Source organism: Chiloscyllium punctatum, chromosome 17, assembly GCF_047496795.1.
Source record: "Chiloscyllium punctatum isolate Juve2018m chromosome 17, sChiPun1.3, whole genome shotgun sequence".
Classification (NCBI taxonomy): Eukaryota; Metazoa; Chordata; class Chondrichthyes; order Orectolobiformes; family Hemiscylliidae; genus Chiloscyllium; species Chiloscyllium punctatum.
Genome location: NC_092755.1, coordinates 45,954,741 through 45,980,462, shown reverse-complemented (window position 1 = coordinate 45,980,462; position 25,722 = coordinate 45,954,741). Strand labels below are relative to the sequence as shown.

Sequence of the window (25,722 nt, the reverse complement as noted above, 5' to 3'; positions counted from 1 at the left end):
AACCAAGTCTCTCACAATCACCCCCTGACAACTAATTCCTTCATAATCACCCCCCCCACCCCCGGCAACCAATCCCCTCACAATCAGCCCTCCCACAATCAGTCCCCCAGAAACCAGAACCCCCACAATCAGACCCCCGATAACCAAACCCTGACAAGCAGTGCCCCAATAGACTGTTCCCCAATATTAGAAATAAAATTCAATAAAATTTAGGTGAGACCACCAAAACTGGAAACAAGACAATTTATTACGAACTTGCAAGTAAGGGCTTCAGTTGCAGAAGCAAATGAGCAAATTGGAACTTAGGTTAGTGTACAGTTATACCCTTTGAGCTGAGTGAGGTCATCTCTCCAGACTCCTAATTACCCAATCTCCCTTACTGTACCAGACCACTACCCTTATTACTTCCCCCTTCCCCAGGTTGGCAACCTTCCTCTCTGTAAATGCTGACACATACATTTATTTTGTCAAGATCTGGTTTAACATTTTGTATCAATTCTGCTGGTACATTCCATCCTCGGACATTTCATTCACTTGTATCATTTTGTGTAGCTCAAACATTTCGGTTACCAGCTTTTTGCTGAAAGCATCATTTTACAAAAAGAACGTTTTGTTATAGTAATTACACACCAAAGTTAGTATTTAATTAACCACAATTATACACTGAAAGGGTTAATAGTTCTCTTGCTGTACCCCTTTTCTGTCTGCTTTTTCTATATCTACAAAAACAAAACTTTACCCCATTTCTAACACTGGTATCACCTGTTCCACAAAACCCCTCACCCCACAACCCCCCCCCCTCACCCCACCAACTGGCAAATGTTTCAGTTCAAACCCCAGCATGGCAGAGGGATCCATGACCCCAGAGAAAGGCAAAATAGTCCAAATAAAGGGCACAGAAATCAGCAAACCACGAGAGAGAAGATTCTCGTCATTTCCGGTGGTTTATTTGAAGGTTGGAGATGGTGAAGGTGACCATGACAAGGTAGACATTAACAGGCATCTCCAGCACCAGGTCTCACCAGCCCAGCCCTTCATTTGTAGACTTTCTGCAGTTTCTTTGCAAGCTGCTGCGTCAGAGGAGATTTTGGGTCAATACGTTTTAACAATTCCTTCTCCTTCATCAGCTTCTCGTGGGCCTCATCGAACAGCTCCTTGCCCACCTCACGCTTGACTCGCTCACCCCACTCCATGAGCTTCGGGCGACCTTCCAGGGGGTCGAGTCCTGTTCCCACAGGCTGCAGGGAGAAGGGGAAGATAATAAAACAGGGAGAGAGAGAGGGAGGGGGGGAGGGTGAGAGAGGGAGGGAGGGAGGGTGTGTGAGAGAGGGAGGGAGGGTGTGTGAGAGAGAGAGTGAGAGGGAGAGGAAGGGAGAGGGAGGGAGGGTGTGTGAGAGAGGGAGGGAGAGGAAGGGAGAGGGAGGGAGGGTGTGTGAGAGAGGGAGAGAGGGAGGGTGAGAGAGGGAGGGAGAGAGGGAGGGAGGGTGTGTGAGAGAGGGAGTGAGAGAGAGGAAGGGAGAGGGAGGGAAGGTGAGAGAGAGAGGGGGGTGAGACAGGGAGAGGGAGAGGGAGAGAGGGAGGGAGGGTGTGTGAGAGAGAGAGGGAGAGAGGGAGAGGGAGAGGAGAGAGGGAGGAAGGGTGTGTGAGAGAGAGAGTGAGAGAGAGAGGAAGGGAGGGTGAGAGAGAGAGGGGGGTGAGACAGGGAGAGGGAGAGGGAGAGTGAGCGAGGGAGAGGGAGAGAGGGATGGAGGGTGTGTGAGAGAGAGAGGAAGGGAGAGGGAGGGAGGGTGAGAGGGGGGTGAGACAGAGAGAGGGAGAGGGAGAGAGGGAGGGAGGGTGTGTGAGAGAGAGGAAGGGAGAGGGAGGGTGAGAGAGAGAGAGGGGGGAGAAAGAGGGGGAGACAGAGGAAGAGAGAAAGAGAGGGGGAAAGGGAGAGAGAGGGAGAGAGGGTGAGAAAGAGAGTGTGAGAGGGAGAGAGGGATAGAAGGTGAGAGAGAGAAAGAGAGAGAGAGGGAGTAGAGAGAGTGAGAGAGAGGGGGAGAGAGAAAGAGAGAGAGGGCGAAAGGGAGAGATAGGGAGAGAGAGGATGAGACAGAGAGGGTGTGTGTGTGTTTGCGTGAGAGAAAGAGAGAGAGAGAGGGAGTGAGAGAGAGGGAGAGAGAGGGGGAGAGAGTGAGGGGGGAAGGGAGAGAGAGAGGGAGGTAGAGATGGAGGGTGAGAAAGAGAGAAAGAGAGAATGAGAGGGAGAGAGAGAGGAAGAGAGAGGGGGAGTGAGAGATGGAGAGGGATAGAGAGAGAGAGGGGGAGAGAGGGGAGGGAGAGAGAGGGCCGGAGGGAGAGAGAGGGCCGGAGAGAGAGAGAGGGAGAGAGAGTGAGAGAGAGAGAGGAGGGGAGAAGAGTAAGAGACAAGGGAGTGAGTGGGTGAGAGTGAGACCTTGCTGCTGTCTGATTTCTCACCGACCCACTTTCCCTTGGCACCGTGCCATACACTAATGCCAATACCCAACTCCCTCGATCCCTCCCTTGTTGGTAAATCATCAGTCTGTCTCGCGATGATCAATATCCTCATCCGATTACGTATTGGGAATTCTGAATCCATTGTTTTCAGTTTTGAACTCCTGACCCTGTGCCTCTCCCTACAACACTCTGAGATGAAGCTAGTCTGATCACAACCTCTATGTCAGCATCTGATACTGGGATCTCCCACCTCATCATTCCACCATCATCTCCAGTTTGGGCTGATCCACTGCAGAAGCCCTCACTCCTATCTCTGAACTCCTCCAATGAAGAGCGCAGTCTGGTGAGACTCCCACATTCTAGCCCCATTTGAGCTAGGCCAGTAAGTCCCCTTCCCCCATCATCCCCTCTCACTCCTGTCACCACACCCCTGCTCACTGATTCTCCAGTCCAACCAACATCTTCGCTTTGAAATCCTCTTCACCCACTCCCAATCTCCGACTTCCTGCATGACATTCTGAGGTGCCTCTTGTGTGTGTGTGTGTGTGTGTGTGGTGATTCTGAAAGGGTTAATGCTGGAGGCTAAAGCTCCACTCAGTCCGATGATGTATGTGTGGGGAATGGCGGTACCTCTTGGCGTCACTTTCAATGTCCGTCTGACCGATGGGCCGATGACGCAATGAACTCCATCGAGTTTAAGATGGGAGTCCTGTCTTGTCAGAGCGCTCAAGCTCCCCCCCCCACACCACCGACCATATACACAGAGCGAACTCAACTGTAGCCAGACAGACAGCTAAATATAATGGACGTATGAGGAATGGGGCATGATGGGAAATTGAGGCAAGCCTTGTTCAAAAATGATGTGGAGGGGCTAGTGTTGGGTTGGGGTGGGGTGGACAAAGTTACAAATCTCACAGCACCAGGTCAGAGTCCAACCGGTTTCATTGGCAGCACGAGCTCCAAAAGTTAGTATTTCCAAATAAACCTGTTGGACTACACCCTGGGGTTGTGTGATGTTTAACCTTGGTCCAAAATGACTGTGCTGAAAGACTGAAATAAAGGTGTTGCAGAATTCAGACAGACTACAGCTTCACACACACACAGTGTCCAACTGACCCAGCAGCTGCAGGCTGTACAATGTACACTCAAATTTAAATTAACTGGAATGACCTGAATGCTATCCCCAGGGCAATTGCCCAAACAGTGCCCATAACGACTGGGCAAGGGGGAAGGAGACAACACTGGGGGCAGCACGGGGGGAGACAGAGACAGAGCGAGGGGAGAGGGAGAAGGGGAGGGGGAGACAGAGACAGAGACAGAGCGAGGGGAGAGGGAGAGGGGGAGGGGGAGAGAGAGAGAGGGGGAGAGGGAGAGGGAGAGGGAGAGAGTGAGGGGGAGGGTGAGGGAGAGAGTGAGGGGGAGAGGGGGAGGGAGAGAGTGAGGGGAGAGGGGGAGGGGAGGGGGAGAGGGAGAGAGTGAGAGTGAGGTGGAGGGAGAGGAGGAGGGGGAGGGAGAGAGGGAGGGAGAGGGGGAGGGGGAGGGAGAGGGAGAGAGTGAGGTGGAGGGAGAGGGAGAGGGAGAGGAAGAGGGGGAGACAGAGACAGAGCGAGGGGGAGGGAGAGGGAGTGGGTGAGGGGAAGAGGGAGAGGGCGAGGCGGAGAGGGAGAGAGCGAGGGGGAGAGGGAGAGCGCGAGGGGGGGGGACAGGGAGAGAGCGAGGGGAAGAGGGAGTGAGAGGAGGAGGAGGGAGAGAGCTAGGGGCAGAGGGAGAGAGCGAGGGGGAGAGGGAGAGCGCGAGGGGGAGAGGGAGAGCGCGAGGGGGAGAGGGAGAGAGCGAGGGGGAGAGGGAGAGCGCGAGGGGGAGAGGGAGAGCACGAGGGGGAGAGGGAGAGAGCAAGGGGGAGAGGGAGAGCGCGAGGGGGAGAGGGAGAGCGCGAGGGGGAGAGGGAGAGAGTGAGGAGGAGAGGGAGAGAGCGAGGGGGAGAGGGAGAGAGCGAGGGGGAGAGGGAGAGAGTGAGGGGGAGAGGGAGAGAGCGAGGGGGAGAGGGAGAGCGCGAGGGGGAGAGGGAGAGAGCGAGGGGGAGAGGGAGAGAGCGAGGGGGAGAGGGAGAGAGCGAGGGGGAGAGGGAGAGAGCGAGGGGGAGAGGGAGAGCGCGAGGGGGAGAGGGAGAGAGTGAGGAGGAGAGGGAGAGCGCGAGGGGGGGGGACAGGGAGAGAGCGAGGGGAAGAGGGAGTGAGAGGAGGAGGAGGGAGAGAGCTAGGGGCAGAGGGAGAGAGCGAGGGGGAGAGGGAGAGCGCGAGGGGGAGAGGGAGAGCGCGAGGGGGAGAGGGAGAGAGCGAGGGGGAGAGGGAGAGCGCGAGGGGGAGAGGGAGAGCGCGAGGGGGAGAGGGAGAGAGCAAGGGGGAGAGGGAGAGCGCGAGGGGGAGAGGGAGAGCGCGAGGGGGAGAGGGAGAGAGTGAGGAGGAGAGGGAGAGAGCGAGGGGGAGAGGGAGAGAGCGAGGGGGAGAGGGAGAGAGTGAGGGGGAGAGGGAGAGAGCGAGGGGGAGAGGGAGAGCGCGAGGGGGAGAGGGAGAGAGCGAGGGGGAGAGGGAGAGAGCGAGGGGGAGAGGGAGAGAGCGAGGGGGAGAGGGAGAGAGCGAGGGGGAGAGGGAGAGCGCGAGGGGGAGAGGGAGAGAGTGAGGAGGAGAGGGAGAGAGCGAGGAGGAGAGGGAGAGAGCGAGGGGGAGAGGGAGAGAGCGAGGGGGAGAGGGAGAGCGCGAGGGAGAGAGGGAGAGAGCGAGGGAGAGAGGGAGAGAGCGAGGGGGAGAGGGAGAGAGTGAGGAGGAGAGGGAGAGTGCGAGGGGGAGAGGGAGAGTGCGAGGGGGAGAGGGAGAGCGCGAGGGGGAGAGGGAGAGAGGGGGAGAGAGCGAGGGAGAGAGCGAGGGAGAGAGGGGGAGAGCGAGGGAGAGAGGGGTAGAGTGAGGGGGAGATGGAGAGGGGGAGAGGGAGAGGGGGAGAGGGAGAGAGCGAGGGAGAGAGGGAGAGGGTGAGGGAGAGAGCGAGCTCAGTGCCGTGTGGATGGAAGGTGAGGGGTGGGAGCAGGTTGTTGAGGGTGGAGGACCCCGAACCCCTCGTGGGGAGTATGTGCTCGGCTTGGCTTCGCTCTGAGGAAGGGACTGTCGGGTTGACCCTGGAACTTTATTTCCTTGTTTATCGACTCCATACCTTTGGTTTTGTACCGAGGTACATTTTTCCCTGAAGGGGCACAGGGAATGGTGAGATTGTAAACCTTTCAGTGTACTCCATATCCCTGTACCTCAGGCTCCGTGCCAACAAACCTGAATCCTCATTCTAAAGGTGACTGGGACAACATAAACATTCCTTGTGGATGAGGGGCTGTGTTTATTGGTGATGGTGGGATTGTCAGACCGAGAGTGTAAGGGAGTGTGAGAATCGAGAGACAGGAGTGTTCCTCTGGTGCTGTGATATAAAACAACTTACCAACCAAAAAAGAAAGGATCTTGGAAAACAGGGAGTGGATTGTGCAGGGAATGGGAAAAGGGAAGGCCGGTGGGAGGTCCTAATGGAGAGTGGTCAGATACCAGGACCGGGGGGTGGGGGGGGGGGGGGGGGGGGGGGAATAGGAGATCTGTGCTTTGGGACTTCCAGGTCAAAGGGGGAGTGAACAATCACTGAGCACACACATGTCTAACTCTTACTACCAACGGAATATGATTAGATTCCCTACAGTGTGGAAACAGGCCCTTCAGCCCAACTAGTTCACACCGACCCTCTGAACAGTAACCCACCCAGTCCCATTACCCTCTGACTAATGTACCTAACACGATGGGCAATTTAGCGTGGCCAATTCACCCTGACCTCCACATCTTTGGATTGTGGGAGGAAACCCACACAGACATGGGGAGAACGTGCAAACTCCACACAGACAGACGCCCGAGGCTGGGATCGAACCTGGGACCCTGGTGCCGTGAGGCAGTAGTGCTAACCACTGAGCCACCGGTGTCGCCCAATAGTAAACCCAGATGGGCTCTTCCTGACCATCCAATCACGATCATTGTTAAAGTCTTAATTCCAGGTTTGACTTCAAATTCCACCATCTGCCACGGTGGGATTTGAACCGAGGTCCCCACAACATCACTTGGGTCTCTGGATTAACAGGCCAGTGATCATGCCATTATCTCCCCACTATGTTCAATGGCAGCTGAAACCAATGAGGAAGGAGGGGAATGATGTGTGGGACGTGTTTATAATTCCATTTCTCGGAAAACGATCTGCGTCTATCCAATCGAATTGGTCTGTCGGTGGAATCACCTGATCAGTTGGAAGTGTGATCGAACCCAGTTCCAATTCTCTCACCTGCATCAGAGCGACGAGAGCGACGAGGTCAGCCAGGGATACTTCCTGTCCTGCGATGTACGGTCTGTCCTGCAGGAAGGTGTCCTCAAAGCTCTGGATGGCTGTTTGCAGATCCTGGACGGCCTCGTCCATTCTCTCCTTGGGCACTGGCTGCCCAGTTAAAACCGGCAACAGGCCCTGGGGGGGGGCAAACACATGAGGAGAGGTCACCAGGTCAAGGTTCACTCACAGGAGGTCAACCACTGCCCTGAGGATCATGGGCAGAGCAGGGGCTGAACTCAAACACTGCAGTTGTGTTCGGGGAAGTTTCAAACTCACTTACATGTTGCCAGGCTCCTTGAGAATGTAAATACTAAATGTAACTCTCCATTTGACAAACTGGTAGCGCTATTTTAAATTACAGAGTTCGATAAGGGTATTGTAAATCGAACATTTCCCCCTATCCCTCTGGTTGTTTTCAGTGCGCAGATGCCACTTTGCAAGAAGCCAGTGCTTTTCTATCACCCCAAATACAAATTGCCTGTTTGAGCGATGAACAAAATAAAAGGCAAGCACTGTCACAAAAAAACATCCCCCTGTAATCCCCAAAAACCAGCCCCCATAATCCCCAATACCCATCCTCCTGTAATCCCCCAAAAACATCCCCCTGTAATCCCCAAACATCATCCCCCTGTAATCCCCAATAACCATCCCCCTGTAATCCCCAATAACCATCCCACTGCAATCCCCAATAGCTATCCCCCTGTAATCCCCAATAACCATCCCCCGTAATCCCCAATAACCATCCCCTTGTAATCCCCCAAACACCATCCCCCTGTAATCCCCAATAAACACACCCCGTAATCCCCAATAAACACACCCCGTAATCCCAAATAAACATCTCCCTGTAATCCCCAATACCCATCATCCGATAATCCCCAATAACCATCACCCTGTAATCCCCAAAAAACATCCCCTTGTAATCCCCAATAAACAACCCCCTGTAATCCCAATAACCATCCCCCCCGTAATCCCGAGTAAACATCCCCCTGTAATCCCGAATAACCATCCCCCTATAATCCCCAATAAACATCCCCCTGTAATCCCCAATAACCATCCCCCTGGAATCCCCAATAACTATCCCCCTGCAATCCCCAATAACCATCCCACTGTAATGCTCAATAAACAACCCCGTGTAATCCCCAACAACCATCCCCCTGTAATCCTCAATTAACAACCCCGTGTGATCCCCAATAACCATCCCCCTGTAATCCCCAATAAACATCTCCCTGTAATCCCCAATAACCATCCCCCTGTAATCCACAATAAACATCCCCCTGTAATCCCCAAAAACCTGAAGAAGGGCTTATGCCCGAAACGTCCATCACCCTGAAATCCCCAATAAATATTCCCCTGTAATCCCCAATATATAATAACCTGTAATCACCAAAACGTATCCCCCTGTGATCCACAATAACCATCCCCCAGTAACCCCCAATAAACATCCTCCTGTAATCCCCAATAAACATCCCCCTGTAATCCCCAATAACCATCCCCCTGTAATCCCAAATAAACATCAACCTGGAATCCCCAATAACTATCCCCCTGGAATCCCCAAAAACAATCCCACTGTAATCCACAAAAAAACTCCCTGTAATCCCCAATTAACATCCCCCTGTAATCCCCAATAACAATCCCCCTGAAATCCCCAATAAACATCCCCCTGTAATCCCCAATAATAAACCCCCTGTAATCTCCAATAAACATCCCCCTGTAATCCCCATTAACTATTCCCCTGCAATCCCAATAAATATTACTCTGTAATCCACAATAAACATCCAGCTGTAATCCCAAATAAACAACCCCCAGTGATCCCCAATAACCATCCCCCTGCAATCCCCAATAATCACCCCCCAGTAATCCCCAATAACCATCCCCTGGAATCCCCAAAAACCATCCCCCTGTAATTCCCAAAAACCACGCCCCTGTAATCCTCAATAAGCATCCCCCTGCAATCCCCAATAACCATCCCCCTGCAATCCCCAATAACCATCCCCCTATAATCCCCAATAAACACTCCCCCTATAATCCCCAATAAACACTCCCCCTGTAATCCCCAATAAACATCCCCCTGCAATCCCCAATAAACATCCCCCTGTAGTCCACAATAAACACTCCCCCGTAATCCCCAACAAACATCACCCTGTAATCCCCAATAACCATCACCCTGTATTCCCCAACCATCCCCCTATAAGCCCCAATAACCATCCCCCTGTAATCTCAATAAACACCCCCGCAATCCCCAATAACCATCCCCCTGTAATCCCCAATAACCATCCCCCTGCAATCCCAATAAACATCCCCCAGTAATCCACAATACACATCCCCCTGTAATCGCCAATAATCATCCCCCTGTGATCCCTAATAAACAACCCCCTGTGATCCCCAATAACCATCCACCTGGATCCCCAATAACTATCCCCCTGGAATCCACAATAACAATCTCCCTGTAATCCACAAAAAAACTCACTGTAATCCCCAATTAATATCCCCCTGTAATCCCCAATACTATCCCCCTGTAATCCCAAATAAACATCCCCCTGCAATCCCCAATAACCATACCGTTGTAATCTCCAATTAACATCCCCACCGTAATCCCCATTAACCATTCCCCTGCAATCCCAATAAACATCCCTCTGTAATCCACAATAAACATCCAGCTGTAATCCCCGATAACCATCTCCCTGTGATCCCCAAAGAACATCCCCCTGTAACCCCAATAACCAACCCCCTGTAATCCCAAATAACCATCGACCTGTAATCCCCATTAACCATCCCCCATAATCCCCAATAAGCACTCCCCCTGTAATCCCCAATAAATACGCCCCCTGTAATCCACAGTAACCTGCTCCCTGTAATCCCGCAATAAACACCCCCCTGTAATCCCCAATAAACATCCCCCTGTATTCCCAAATAACCATCCTCCTGTAATCCCAAATAAATATCACCTGCAATCCCCAATAACCAGCCCCCTGTAATCCCCAATAAACATTCCCCTGTCATCCCCAATAAACACCCCCGGTAATCCCCAATAACCATCCCCCTGTAATCCCCAATAAACACCCCCTGTAATCCCCAATAACCATCCCCCTGTAATCCCCAATAAACACCCACTGTAATCCCAATTATCATCCCCCTGTAATCCCCAATAAACACCCACTGTTATCCCAATTATCATCCCCCTGTAATCCACAAAAAACAACCCCCTGTAATCCCCAATGACCATCCCCCTGTAATCCCCAATAACCACCCCCCTGTAATCCCCAATAACCATCCCCCTGTAATCCACAATAAACACCCCCTGTAATCCCCAATAACCATCCCCCTGTAATCCCCAATACCCATCCCCCTGTAATCCCAAATAACCATCGCCGTGTAATCCCCAATAATCACCCCCTGTAATCCCCAATATACTTCCCCCTGTAATCCCCAAGAACCATCCCGGTGTAATCCCCAATAAACATCCCCATGTAATCCCCAATGACCATCCCCCTGGAATCCCCAATAAAAATCCCCCTGTAATCCCCAATAAACACTCCCCTGTAATCTCAAATACCATCCCCCTGTTATCTCCAATAAACACTCCCCTGTAATCTCAAATAACCATTCCCCTGTAATCCCCAATAAGACCCCCCATGGAATCACCAATAACCATCCCCCTGTAATCCCTAATAACCATCCCCCATAATCCCCAAGAAAAACTCCCCCTGTAATCCTCAATAAATACTCCCCCTGTAATCCAGAATAACCTACCCCCTGTAATCCCCCAATGAACACACCCCTGTAATCTCCAATAACCATCCCCCTGCAATCCCCAATAACCATCGCCCTGTAATCCCCAATAATCATCCGCCTGTAATCCCCAATATACTTCCCCCTGTAATCCCCAATAACCATCGCCCTGTAATCCCCAATAATCATCCCCCTGTAATCCCCAATATACTTCCCCCTGTAATCCCCAATAACCATCCCCATGTAATCCCCAATAAACATCCCCATGTATTCCCAATAACTATACCCCTGTAATCCCCATAAACTTCCCCCTGTAATCCCCAATACACACTCCCCTGTAACCCCCAATAACCATCCCCCTGTAATCCCCAATAAACATCCCCCTGTAATCCCCAATAACCATCCGCCTGTAATCCCCAATAAACACCCCCTGTAATCCCCAATAACCATCCCCCGTAATCCCCAATAAACATCCCCCTGTAATCCCCAATAAACACCCCCTGTAATCCCCAATAACCATCCCCCTGTAATCCCCAATAACCATTCCCCTGCAATCCCAATAAATATCACTCTGTAATCCACAATAAACATCCAGCTGTAATCCCAAATAAACAACCCGCCGGGATCCCCAATAACCATCCATCAGCAATCCCCAATAATCACCCCCTCTAATCCCCAATAACCATCTCCCTGTGATCCCCAAAAACCATCCCCCTGTAATCCCCAATAACCATGCCCCTGTAATCCTCAATAAACATCTCCCTATAATCCCCAATAAACACTCCCCCTGTAATCCGCAATAAACATCCCCCTGTAATCCCCAATAAACATCCCCCTGCAATCCCCAATAAACATCCCCCTGTAATCCCCAATAGACACTCCCCTGTAATCCCCAATAACCATCCCCCTATAAACCCAATAACCATGCCCCTGTAATCCCAATAAACAGCCCCCTGCAATCCACAATAACCACCCCCCTGCAATCCCAATAAACATCCCCCAGTAATCCACAATACACAACCCCCTGTAATCGCCAATAACCATCCCCCTGTGATCCCTAATAAACAACCCCCTGTAATCCCCAATAACCATCCACCTGGAATCCCCAATAACTATCCCCCTGGAATCCACAATAACAATCTCCCTGTAATCCACAAAAAAACTCACTGTAATCCCCAATTAATATCCCCCTGTAATCCCCAATACTATCCCCCTGTAATCCCAAATAAACATCCCCGTGCAATCCCCAATAACCATACCGTTGTAATCTCCAATAAACATCCCCCCTGTAATCCCCATTAACCATTCCCCTGCAATCCCAATAAACATCCCTCTGTAATCCCCAATAACCATCTCCCTGTGATCCCCAAAGAACATCCCCCTGTAATTCCCAATAACCATTCCCCTGTAATCCCAAATAACCATCGACCTGTAATCCCCAATAACCATCCCCCATAATCCCCAATAAACACTCCCCCTGTTATCCCCAATAAATACTCCCCCTGTAATCTGCAATACACACTCCCCCTGTAATCCCGCAATAAACACCCACCCCCGTGATCCCCAATAAACATCCCCCTGTATTCCCCAATAACCATCCTCCTGTAATCCCAAATAAATATCCCCCTGCAATCCTCAATAACCATCCCCCTGCAATCCCCAATAACCATCGCCCTGTAATCCCCAATAATCATCCCCCTGTAATCCCCAAGAACCATCCCCGTGTAATCCCCAATAAATATCCCCATGTAATCCCAATACCTATACCCCTGTAATCCCTATAAACTTCCCCCTGTAATCCCCAATACACACACCCCTGTAATCCCCAATAACCATCCCCTTGTAATCCCCAATAAACATCCCCCTGTAATCCCCAATAAACACCCCGGTAATCCCCAATAACCATCCCCCTGTAATCCCCAATAACCATCACCCTGTAATTCCCAATAACCATCCCCCTGTCATCCCCAATAACCATACCCCTGTAATCCCCAATAAACACCCCTGTAATCCCCAATAACCATCCCCCTGTAATCCCCAATAACCATCCCCCTGTAATCCCCAATAACCATCACCCTGTAATCCCCAATAAACAACCACTGTAATCCCAATTAACATCCCCCTGTAATCCACAATTAACAACCCCCTGTGATCCCCAATAACCATCCCCCTGGAATCCCCAATACCATTCCCCTATAATTCCAATTAACATCACCCTGTAATCCCCAATAAACAACCCCCTGTCATCCCCAATAGCCATCTCCCTGGAATCCCCAATGACCATCCCCCTGTAATCCTCAATAAACATCCCCCTGTAATCCCCATTATACATCCCCCTGTAATCCCCAATAACTAGCCCCCTGTAATCCTCAAAAACCTATCCCCGGTCATCCCCCCCAAAAAAATCCCTTGTGTTCCCCAATAACCATCACCCTGTAATCCCCAATAACTATCCCCCGATAATCCCCAATAACCATCCCCCTGGAATCCCCAATAACCATTCACCTATAATCCCAATTAACATCCCCCTGTGATCCCCAATAGCCACCCACCTGGAATCCCCAATAACCATCCCCCTGTAATCCTCAATAAACATCCCCATGTAATTCCCATTAAACATCCCCCTGAAATCCCCAATAACTATACCCCTGTAATCCCCAATAAAAAAGCCCTTGTGATCCACAATAACCATCCCCCTGTAATCCCCAATAATCACCCCCCTGTAATCCCCAACAACCATCCCCCTGTAATCCCTAATAACCATCCCCCTGTAATCCCCAATGACCATCCCCCTGTAATCCACAATAAACACCCCCCTGTAATCCCCAATAAACACACCTCTGTAATCCCCATTAACCATCCCCCCGTAATCCCCAATAACCATCCCCCTGTAATCCCCAATAAACGTCCCCCTTTAATCCCCAATAACCAGCCCCCTGTAATCCCCAATAAACACCCCCCAGTAATCCCAAATACCCATCGCCCTGTAATCCCAAATAATCATCCCCCCGCAATCCCCAATAACCATCCCCCTGCAATCCCCAATAACCATCGCCCTGTAATCCCCAATAATCATCCCCCTGTAATCCCCAATATACTTCCCCCTGTAATCCCCAATAACCATCCCCGTGTAATCCCCAATAAACATCCCCATGTAATCCCAATAACTATACGCCTGTAATCCCCATAAACCTCCCCCTGTAATCCCCAATACACACTCCCCTATAATCCGCAATAACTATCCCCCTGTAATCCCCAATAAACATCCACTTGTAATCCCCAATAGACACCCTCTGTAATACCCAATAATCATCCCCTGGATTCCCCAATAAACATCCCCCTGTAATCCCCAATAAACACCCCCTGTAATCCCCAATAACCATCCCCCGTAATCCCCAATATACATCCCCCTGTAATCCCCAATAAACACCCCCTGTAATCCCCAATAACCATCCCCCTGTAATCCCCAATGACCATCCCCCTGTAATGCCCAATAAACACCCCCTGTAATCCCCAATAACCATTCCCCTGTAATCCCCAATAACCATCACTCTGTAATCCCCAATAACCATCCCCCTGTAATCCCCAATAAACACCCCCTGTAATCCCCAATTACCATCCCCCTGTAATCCCCAATAACCACCCCCTGTAATCCCCAATAACCATCCCCCTGTAATCCCAAATAACCATCCCCCTGGAATCCCCAATAATCATTCCCCTGTAATTCTAATAACCATCCCCCTGTAATCCCCAATAAACACCCCCTGTAATCCCAATTAATATCCCCCTGTAATCCACAATAAACATCCCCCTGTAATCCCCAATAACCATCCCCCTGGAATCCCCAATAATCATTCCCCTGTAATTCTAATAACCATCCCCCTGTAATCCCCAATAAACACCTCCTGTAATCCCAATTAATATCCCCCTGTAATCCACAATAAACATCCCCCTGTAATCCCCAATAACCATCCCCCTGGAATCCCCAATAACCATTCCCCTGTAATTTCATTTAACATCCCCCTGTAATCCCCAATAACCATCCCCCTGTAATCCTCAATAAACATCCCCCTGTAATCCTCAATAACCATCCCCCTGGAATCCCCAATAATCATTCCCCTGTAATTCTAATAACCATCCCCCTGTAATGCCCAATAAACACCCCCTGTAATCCCCAATAACCATTCCCCTGTAATCCCCAATAACCATCACCCTGTAATCGCCAATAACCATCCCCCTGTAATCCCCAATAAACACCCCCTGTAATCCCCAATAACCATCCCCCTGTATTCCCCAATAACCACCCCCTGTAATCCCCAATAATCATCCCCCTGTAATCCCCAGTAACCATCCCCCTGGAATCCCCAATAATCATTCCCCTGTAATTCTAATAACCATCCCCCTGTAATCCCCAATAAACACCCCCTGTAATCCCCAATAACCAACCCCCTGTAATCCCCAATGACCATCCCCCTGTAATGCCCAATAAACACCCCCTGTAATCCCCAATAAACACCCTCTGTAATCCCAATTAATATCCCCCTGTAATCCACAATAAACATCCCCCTGTAATCCCCAATAACCATCCCCCTGGAATCCCCAATAATCATTCCCCTGTAATTCTAATAACCATCCCCCTGTAATCCCCAATAAACACCCCCTGTAATCCCAATTAATATCCCCCTGTAATCCACAATAAATATCCCCCTGTAATCCCCAATAACCATCCCCCTGGAATCCCCAATAACCATTCCCCTGTAATTCCATTTAACATCCCCCTGTAATCCCCAATAACCATCCCTCTGTAATACCCAATAAACATCCCCTGTAATCCCCAATAAACATCCCCCTGTAATCCCCAATAAACACCCCCTGTAATCCCCAATAACCAACCCCCTGTAATCCCCAATGACCATCCCCCTGTAATGCCCAATAAACACCCCCTGTAATCCCCAATAACCATTCCCCTGTAATCCCCAATAACCATCACCCTGTAATCCCCAATAACCATCCCCCTGTAATCCCCAATAAACACCCCCTGTAATCCCCAATAACCATCCCCCTGTATTCCCCAATAACCACCCCCTGTAATCCCCAATAATCATCCCCCTGTAATCCCCAGTAACCATCCCCCTGGAATCCCCAATAATCATTCCCCTGTAATTCTAATAACCATCCCCCTGTAATCCCCAATAAACACCCCCTGTAATCCCCAATAACCAACCCCCTGTAATCCCCAATGACCATCCCCCTGTAATGCCCAATAAACACCCCCTGTAATCCCCAATAACCATTCCCCTGTAATCCCTAATAACCATCACCCTGTAATCCCCAATAATCATCCCCCTGTAATCCCCAATAAACACCTCCTGTAATCCCCAATAACCATCCCCCTGTATTCCCCAAAAACCACCCCCTGTAATCCCCAATAATCATCCCCCTGTAATCCCCAGTATCCATCCCCCTGGAATCCCCAATAATCATTCCCCTGTAATTCTAATAACCATCCCCCTGTAATCCCCAATAAACACCCCCTGTAATCCCCAATAAACACCCCCTGTAATCCCAATTAATATCCCCCTGTAATCCACAATAAACATCCCCCTGTAATCCCCAATAACCATCCCCCTGGAATCCCCAATAATCATTCCCCTGTAATTCTAATAACCATCCCCCTGTAATCCCCAATAAACACCCCCTGTAATCCCAATTAATATCCCCCTGTAATCCACAATAAACATCCCCCTGTAATCCCCAATAACCATCCCCCTGGAATCCCCAATAACCATTCCCCTGTAATTCCATTTAACATCCCCCTGTAATCCCCAATAACCATCCCCCTGTAATCCTCAATAAACATCCCCCTGTAATCCCCAATAAACATCACCTGGTAATCCCCATTATATATCCCCCTGTAATACCCAATAACTCTCCCCTGTAATCCCCAATAACCATCCCCATGAAATCCACAATAAACATACCTCTGTAATCCCCAATAAACATACCCCCTGTCATCCCCAATAAACAATCCCTTGTGTTCCCCAATAACCATCCCCCTGTAATCCCCAATAACTATCCCCCGATAATCCCCAATAACCATCCCCCTGGAATCCACAATAACCATTCTCCTATAATCCCTATTAACATCCCCCTGTAATCCACAATAAACAACCCCCTGTGATCCCCAATATCCATCCCCCTGGAATCCCCAATAACCATCCCCCTGTAATCTTCAATAAACATCCCCCTGTAATCCCCAATAACTATACCCCTGTAATCCCCAATAAGAAAGCCCTTGTGATCCCCAATAACCATCCCCCTGCAATCTCCAATAACCATCCCCCTGTAATCCCCAATAACCTTCCCCCTGTTATCACCAATAACCATCCCCCTGTATCCCCAATAAACACCCCCCTGTAATCCCCAATAAACATCCCCCTGTAATCCCTAATAACCATCCCCCTGTAATCGCCAATGACCATCCCCCTGGAATCCCCAATAAACATCCCCCTGTTATCCCCAATAAACACCCCCCCTGTAATCCCAAATAACCATGGCCCTGTAATCCCCAATAATCACCCCCTGTAATCACCAATATACTTCCCCCTGTAATCCCCAAGAACCATCCCTGCGTAATCCCCATGTAATCCCCAATGACCATCCCCCTGGAATCCCCAATAAACATCCCCCTGTGATTCCCAATAAACACTCCCCTGTAATCTCAAATAACCATCCCCCTGTTATCCCCAATAAACACTCCCCTGTAATCTCAAATAACCATTCCCCTGTTATCCCCAATAAGCACCCCCACAGAATCACCAATAACCATCCCCCTGTAATCCCTAATAACCATCCCCCCGTAATCCCCAATAAACACCCCCCCTGTAATTCCCAATAACCATTCCCCTGGAAACCCCAATGAACACCCTCCTGCAATCCCTAATACCCATCCCCCTGTAATCCCAAATAAACATCCCCCTGCAATCCCCAATAACAATCCTGCTGTAATCCCCAATAAACATCCCCCTGTAATCCCCATTAACCAACCCCCTGCAATCCCAATAAACATTCCCCTGTAAACCTCAATAAACATCCCCCTGTAATGCCCAATAAACAACCCCCTTTGATCCCCAATAACCATCCCCCTGGAATCCCCAATACACATCCCCTGTAATCCCAAATAAACATCCCCCTGTAATCCCCAATAAACATCCCCCTGTAATCCCCAATAACTATCCGCCTGTAATCCCAAATAACCATCGCCCTGTAATCCCCTATAACCATCCCCCTGTAATCGACAATAAACATCCCCCTGTAATCCACAATAACCATCACCCGGTGATCCCCAATAACCATCCCCCTCTAATCCCCAATAAACACTCCCACTGTAATCCCCAATAAATACTCCCACTGTAATTCCCATTAACCATCGCCCTGTAATCCCCAATAACCACCCCCCTGTAATGCCCAATAAACACTCCCCCTGCAATCCCAAATAAACATCCTCCTGCAATCCCCAATAACCATCCCCATGCAGTCCCCAATAAGCATCCCCCTGTAATCCCCAATAACCATCCCCTGTAATCCCCAATAAACACCCCCTGTAATCCCCAATAACCATCACTCTGTAATCCCCAATAACCATCACCCTGTAATCCCCAATAACCATCCCCCTGCAATCCTAAATAAACATCCCCCTGCAATCACCAATAACCATCCCCCTGCAGTCCCCAATTAACATCCCCCTGTAATCCCCAATAACCATCACCCTGTAATCCCCAATAACCATCACCCGGTAATCCCCAATAACCATCACCCTGTAATCCCCAATAGCCATCCCCTTGTAATCCCCAATAACCATCCCCCTGCAATCCCCAATAACCATCCCCTTGTAATCCCCAATAACCATCCCCCTGCAATCCTAAATAAACATCGCCCTGCAATCACCAATAACCATCCCCCTGCAGTCCCCAATAAACACCCCCTGCAATCCCCAATAAACACCCCCTGCAATCCCCAATAAACATTCCCCTGTAATCCCCAATAAACATTCACCTGTAATCCCCAATAACCATCCCCCTGTAATCCCCAATAACCATCCCCTGTAATCCTCAATAACCATCCCCTGTAATCCCCAATAAACACCCCCCTGTAATCCCCAATAACCAACCCGCTGTAATCCCCAATAAATACCCCCTGCAATCACCAATAAACATTCGCCTGTAATCCCCAATAACCATCCCCTGTAATCCCCAATAACTATCCCCCTGTGATCCCAATAAACAACCCCTTGTGATCCACAATAAACATCCCCCTGTAATCCCCAATAACCATCCCCCGATAATCCCCAATAACCATTCCCCTATAATCCCAATTAACATCCCCCTGTAATCCACAATAAACAACCCCTTGTGATCCGAATAAACATCCCCCTGTAATCCCCAATAAACAACCCCCTGTGATCCCCAATAGCCATCCCCCTGGAATCCCCAATAACAATCCCCCTGTCATCCTCAATAAACATCCCCCCGTAATCCCCAATAAACACCCCTCTGTAATTCCCATTAACCATCCCCCCGTAATCCCCAATAACCATCCCCCTGTAATCCCCAATAACCATCCCCCTGTAATCCCCAATAAACACCCCCTGTAATCCCCAATAACCATCCCTGTCCTCCCCAATAAACACTCCCCATCAACCCCATTAACCATCCCCCTATAATCCCCAGTAAACACCCTGTGTGTTCCCTATAAGAGATTGGTGATGTTACCCTGAACACATAAATCCTGCTTCCCTGATATCGAATGGTCATGTGCTGCCAGGCCAGATACTCATCCACTCGGGCACGTCTCTGGAGATCAGACGGGTACCAGTGGTTGGGCGTCTTGTATTTACACGCCAGGTATTTGAGAATCGCCACACTTCAGGAGAGAATCAGAGAGACAGTCCGTTATCATCACTCTCTGTCAGTGTCACTCCCTGTCCCAGCGTCACTCTCTGTGTCTCAGGGTCTCTGTGTCAGGGTCACTCTCTGTCTCTGGGTCACTCTTTGTGTCTCAGGGTCACTCTGTGTCAGGGTCACTGTGTGTCACGGTCACTGTGTCTCAGGGTCACACTGTGTCAGGGTCACTCTGTCTCAGGGTCACTCTCTGTCTCAGGGTCACTTTGTGTGTCAGGGACACTCTTTGTCTCAGGGACCCACTCTGTCTATGGGTCACTCTGTCTCGGGGCACTCTGTCTCAGGGATACACTGTCTCAAGGACACTGTCTCAGGGTCACTTTGTGTGTCAGGGTCACTCTGTGTCAGGGACAATCTCTGTCTCAGGGTCACTCTGTGTCTCAGGGTCACTCTGTGTGTCAGGGACCCACTCTGTCTCAGGGACACACTCTGTCTATGGGTCACTCTGTCTCAGGGTCACTCTCTGTCTCAGGGTCACTCTCTGTCTCAGGGACACACTCTGTCTATGGGTCACTCTGTCTCAAGGATACACTGTCTCAAGGACACTGTCTCAGGGTCACTCTGTGTGTCAGGGTCACTGTCTATGGGTCACTCTCTGTCTCAGAGATACAGTGTCTCAGGGTCACTCTGTCTCAGGGACACTCTGTCTCAGGGTCACTCTCTGTCTCAGGGTCACTCTGTCTCAGGATCACTCTGTCTCAGGGTCACTCTGTCTCAGGGACAGTCTCTTTCTCAGGGTCACTCTCTGTCTCAGGGTCACTCTGTGTGTCAGGGTCAGTCTGTCTCAGGGTCACACTCTGTCTCTGGGACATCTATCTCAGGGTCATTCTGTCTCAGGGACATCTATCTCAGGGTCATTCTGTCTCAGGGTCACACACTGTCTCTGGGACACTGTGTCAGGGACACTCTGTCTCAGGGTCACTCTCTGTGTCAGGGACACTCTGTCTCAGGGACAATGTCTCAGGGTCACTCTATCTCAGGGTCACTCGCTGTCTCAGGGACAATGTCTCAGGGTCACTCTCTGTCTCGGGGTCACTCTGTCTCAGGGTCACTCTGCGTCTCAGGGTCACTCTGTGTCTCAGGGATACTGTCTCAGGGATACTGTCTCAGGGACACTCTCTGTGTCAGGGTCACTCTCTGTGTGTCAGGGTCACTCTCTGTGTGTCAGAGTCACTGTGTCTCAGGGTCACTCCCTGTCAGGGTCACTGTGTCTCAGGGATACACTGTCTCAGGGACACTGTCTCAGGGTCACTCTGTGTGTCAGGGACACTCTCTGTCTCAGGGTCACTCTGTGTCAGGGTCACTGTGTCTTTGGGTCACTCCCTGTCAGGGTCACTGTGACTCAGGGATACACTGTCTCAGGGACACTGTCTCAGAGTCACTCTGTGTGTCAGGGACACTCTCTGTCTCAGGGTCACTCTGTGTCAGGGCCACTGTGTCTTTGGGTCACTCTCTGTCTCAGAGATACACTGTCTCAGGATCACTGTCTCAGAGTCACTCTCTGTTTCAGGGTCACTCTGTCTCAGAGTCACTGTCTGTCTCAGGGACACTCTGTCCCGGGGTCACTCTCTGTCAGGGACACTGTATGTCAGGGTCACTGTGTCGCTGGGTCATTCTCTGTCTCAGGGATATACTGTCTCAGGGTCCCTCTGTGTGTCAGGGTCACTCTGTCTAAGGTCACTCTCTGTCTCAGGGACACTCTGTGTATCAGGGTCACTCTCTGTCTTGGGGTCACTCTCTGTCAGGGACACTATGTTAGGGTCATTGTGTCTCTGGGTCACTCTCTGTCTCAGGGTCACTCTGTCTCAGGGATATACTGTCTCAGGGTCACTCTCTGTCTCAGGGTCACTCTCTGTGTCAGGATCACTCTCTGTCTCAGGGACACTCTCTGTCTCAGGGTCACACTCTGTCTCAGGATCACTCTCTGTCTCAGGGACACTCTCTGTCTCAGGGACACTCTCTGTCTATGGGTCACTCTGTCTCAGGGTCACTCTCTGTCTCAGGGTCACTCTCTGTCTCAGGGACACTCTCTGTCTCAGGGTCACTCTGTCTCAGGGTCACCCTGTCTCAGGGTCACTCTCTGTCTCAGGGTCACACTCTGTCTCAGGGACACTCTCTGTCTATGGGTCACTCTGTCTCAGGATCACTCTGTCTCAGGGTCACTCTCTGTCTCAGGGTCACACTCTGTCTCAGGGTCACTCTCTGTCTCAGGATCACTCTCTGTCTCAGGGTCACTGTGTCTCAGGGTCACTCTGTCTCAGGAACAATGTCTCAGGGACACTCTCTGTCTCGGGGTCACTCTGTCTCAGAGTCACTCTCTGTCTCAGGGTCACTCTCTGTCTCAGGGTCACTCTGTCTCAGGGTCACTCTGTCTCAGGGTCACTCTCTGTCTCAGGGTCACACTCTGTCTCAGGGACACTCTCTGTGTCAGGGACAATGTCTCGGGGTCACTCTGTGTCAGGGACACTCTCTGTGTCAGGGTCATTCTCTGTCTCAGGGACAATGTCTCGGGGTCACACTGTCTCAGGGTCACTGTGTGTCTCAGGGTCACTGTGTGTGTCAGGGTCACTCTCTGTCTCTGGGTCACTCTCTGTCTCAGGGTCACACTCTGTCTCAGGGTCACTCTCTGTTTCAGGGTCACTCTGTGTATCAGGGTCACTCTGTCTCAGGGTTACTCTCTGTCTGAGGGACACTCTCTGTCCCAATGTCACTCTGTGTGTCAGGGACACTGTCTCAGGGTCACTCTGTCTCAGGGTCACACACTGTCTCTGGGACACTGTGTCAGGGACACTCTGTCTCAGGAACAATGTCTCAGGGACACTCTCTGTCTCGGGGTCACTCTGTCTCAGAGTCACTCTCTGTCTCAGGGTCACTCTCTGTCTCAGGGTCACTCTCTGTCTCAGGGACACTCTCTGTCACAGGATCACTCTCTGTCTCAGAGTCACTCTGTCTCAGGGTCACTCTCTGTCTCAGGGTCACACTCTGTCTCAGGGTCACTCTGTCTCAGGATCACTCTCTGTCTCAGGGTCACTCTCTGTCTCAGGATCACTCTCTGTCTCAGGGTCGCTCTCTGTCTCAGGGTCAGAGCAGCGTTTGTTTTGAACATAGAAGCATGCCCTCACCTCTCTCCCATGGTGAAGTCTCCATCCTTGAGCGCTGGCACCAGTCTGAGGGGATTCACTTTGCCAAAGTCCTCACTGTACTGCTGACCTGCAGACAACACAAGACCACCGGAAACAGGAGCAGATGGTATCAGGCAGTTTCACATGCTCCATGGTGACACCTCACCTATCCATGGGACAGCCTGATTGGGGATTGGGGGGGAAGGGAGTGGGAGGAGGAGGGGGAGGGGGAGGGAGAGGAGGGGGGTGGAGGGTGAGGGGAGGGGGGAGACTGGTCAGGGAGAGATCAGAGAGGTGGTGAGGAAGGCGTGACAGAGGGAAAGAAAAGGAGAGGGAGGCAAACTTGAGAGAAATATTAGGGGGAGAAAGAGAGAGTGCTGGAGAAACGCAGCAGGTCTGGCCAATTCCGATAGAACCAGAATGAACATTTTTGGCTCCAGTGCAGCTCCTGTTCAGAACTGAGTTTGAGATTTACTACATCCACAGTCCTTCACCCTGATCAGCAGAGCTGCAGAGTGGCAGGAGAGAGGAATGAAAACAGATTTCCTACAATCTAGCAGAGATGACTGAGGTCAGAGTGAGCTCTCTGTCCTACCTGCAAACAGATCGACCTGCTTAAACTCAAACGCAATGTTATTCTTCTTGGCGAAAATGTAGACAGCTCGGCAGGGCTGTGAGTGCAGATCCAAGTACAGCTCCAGGCCCATGCTGCTCCTTCGAGACTTTGCAGAATAACAAGACTCAAGGAATCAGCAGCTCAGTCTTTGTCTGATGTCAAACCAATCCCTCCCCCCAGTTCCCACAAACACACAGCACGTACATAGTTGCTCCAACGTGAAAAACAACAAAACTCCCTGTGACTTGCCAGAACCAATAGCACACACAGGATGAGGAAAAGTAATCACATTACTTAAAAACACATCATCTGATCATTTATTGTTTCCATGCATGTTCTAAACTGTGCAGAACTGCGAGTGAAATTCCCAGTGCCAGGAATCTGCTCCAAACCAGATGGACGACCCAACGGCAGCTCTCTGCTTAAAGAATTACTCAAATTAAACAGTAACTGATGTCTCCTGTAACTATAATTCAGTGAGAGAATGTAACTTGACTTTAACAAAGACTCATTACTGATATCTGTGTGCCCCTTGAATGAGGCAAACAGCCTATTAATGTTGGATCGCGAACCCTGTGCTGAGATATTTGAGCTCCTCTAGTTCAGTTCTCATGTGCATCATTGATTTTAATTGATCTACCCTCACATGACCCTGTTCCAGTTGTTTATCACAGAATCCCTACAGTGTGGAAACAAGCCCTTTGGCCCAACAAGTCCACACCGACCCTCCGAAGAGTATCCCACCCAGACCCATCCCCCTACCCCTATTCCTCTACATTTCCCCTGACTATTGCACCTAGCCTACACATCCCTGAATACTATGGGCAATTTAGTATGGCCAATTCACCTAGCCTGGACTATTACTGGACTAGTCATGTGACTGGACAAACTTAAATTCATTTAATTAATAAACTGGAACAAAATAGGCCCCAATGTTTGGAATTCCCTTCCTACACCTCTCCAATTTTGTGCCTCACTTCCTTTAAGGTGCTCCTTAAAACCCCCTTATTTAACCAAGCTTTTGGGTACCTGATCGAATGTTCCTTCCTGCAGCCTGTTTCATGACGTTCCTATCACAGACTTTGAGGGGGTGAGAAGGCAGTGTTGTGTTACGTTCTATCAGTTGCTAAGTTGGCACAATGGAGAGTTCAGGAGGGCAAGCCAGGAGCAGCACCACCCATACTTACAAATGAGGTGTCAACCTGGTGAAGCTACCAACCAGGAGTACTTGCACGTTGAACAGCATAAGCAGCAAGTGATCCCACAACCAATGTATCAGATTAAAGATCTGCAGTCCTGAACGGTGGTGCAAAATTAAACAACTCATTGGAGGAGAAGGCTCTACAAATATCCAGCTAAGAGTGGCTAGCAATAACACTATTGATCAAGCTGGTCAGGTCCGAAAGAATATAGCTGCTAGACTGGGTTTGGGGTCGGTGGTGAGGAACCAGCAAGGGGGAAATACATTCTTGCCCTCACCCTCACCATTCTGCTGGTTGCAGCTGCATCTGTCCATGACAGTATTGGTAAGAGTGACCACCGCACAGTTCTTGTGGGGACAAAGTCCTGCCTTCACATTGAGAATAACCTCCAGTGTGTTGTGTGACACTGTCAGATTTGGAACTGATTGAGCATCCCTGAGGCACTGTGGGCCATCAACAGCAGCAGAATTGTACTCCAGCACAATCTGTAACCTCGTGGCCTGGTATATCCCCCACTCACCCATTACCATCAAGCCAGGGGATCGACCCTGGATCAATGGAGAGTGCAGGAGGGGAAACCAGGATTAGCACCAGGCATACCTAAAAATGAGGTGTCAACCTTGTGAAGCTACCAACCAGGACTACTTGCACATAAGCAGCAAGTGATAGACAGAGTTAAGCAATCCCACAGCCAGCAGATCAGATCTAAACTCTGCGGTCTTGCCACGTTTGGTTGGTAATGGTGGTGAAGAGTTAAACAACTCAGTGGAGGAAGAGGCTCCACAAATATCCTTATCCTCAATGATGGAAGAGCCCAATACATCAGTGTAAGATAAGACTGAACCATTTACAGCAATCCTCAGCCAAAAGTGCCAAGTGGATTCTCCATCTCAACCTCCTGCAGTGGTCCCCAACATCAACGATGCCACCCTGGTGCGATAGGGGAGGTTCCTGGCAGTAAGGACCACCTCCTCCCCACATCGACAGCACTGCCTGCCCTTACCCCCGACTATTCCCCTTTCTTGGGGTACCTGGTTGGCCCCAAATCCCCATAGATCCCACTTACCCTGCTGTGAGGATCCTTTTTCCAGCAAGTGGCTCCTACTGAAGTAATTATAGACAAGAGAACATGGAACATTCCAGCGCAGTACAGGCCCTTCAGCCCTCCATGTTGCACCACCCTGTGAAACCAATCTGAAGTCCATCTATCCTACACTATTCCATTTTCATCCATTTGT

General features: G+C 50.3%; 1 protein-coding gene across 1 annotated transcript; it reads right to left on the bottom strand.

Moving 5' to 3' along the window:
- Positions 1-226: 226 nt before the first annotated feature.
- On the bottom strand, positions 227-23,620 carry LOC140487791 (glutathione S-transferase theta-1-like). Its single transcript, XM_072587048.1, has 5 exons — positions 23,262-23,620; positions 22,667-22,754; positions 19,356-19,506; positions 6,814-6,990; positions 227-1,238 (listed from the first exon to the last, which is right to left on the bottom strand). The coding sequence occupies exons 1-5, from the start codon at positions 23,371-23,373 to the stop codon at positions 1,035-1,037; spliced, it is 732 nt and encodes a 243-aa protein (XP_072443149.1). The 5' UTR covers positions 23,374-23,620; the 3' UTR covers positions 227-1,034.
- Positions 23,621-25,722: the final 2,102 nt, after the last annotated feature.

Excerpts from the sequence above, each read along its gene's own strand:
- LOC140487791 (XM_072587048.1), bottom strand. The coding sequence starts at position 23,373 with ATGGGCCTGGAGCTGTACTTGGATCTGCACTCACAGCCCTGCCGAGCT. Across the intron at positions 22,755-23,261 it reads GCAGGTCGATCTGTTTGCAG|GTCAGCAGTACAGTGAGGAC; the intron begins GTAGGACAGAGA and ends TGTTGTCTGCAG. Across the intron at positions 6,991-19,355 it reads GCAGGATTTATGTGTTCAGG|GGCCTGTTGCCGGTTTTAAC; the intron begins GTAACATCACCA and ends GCCCCCCCCCAG.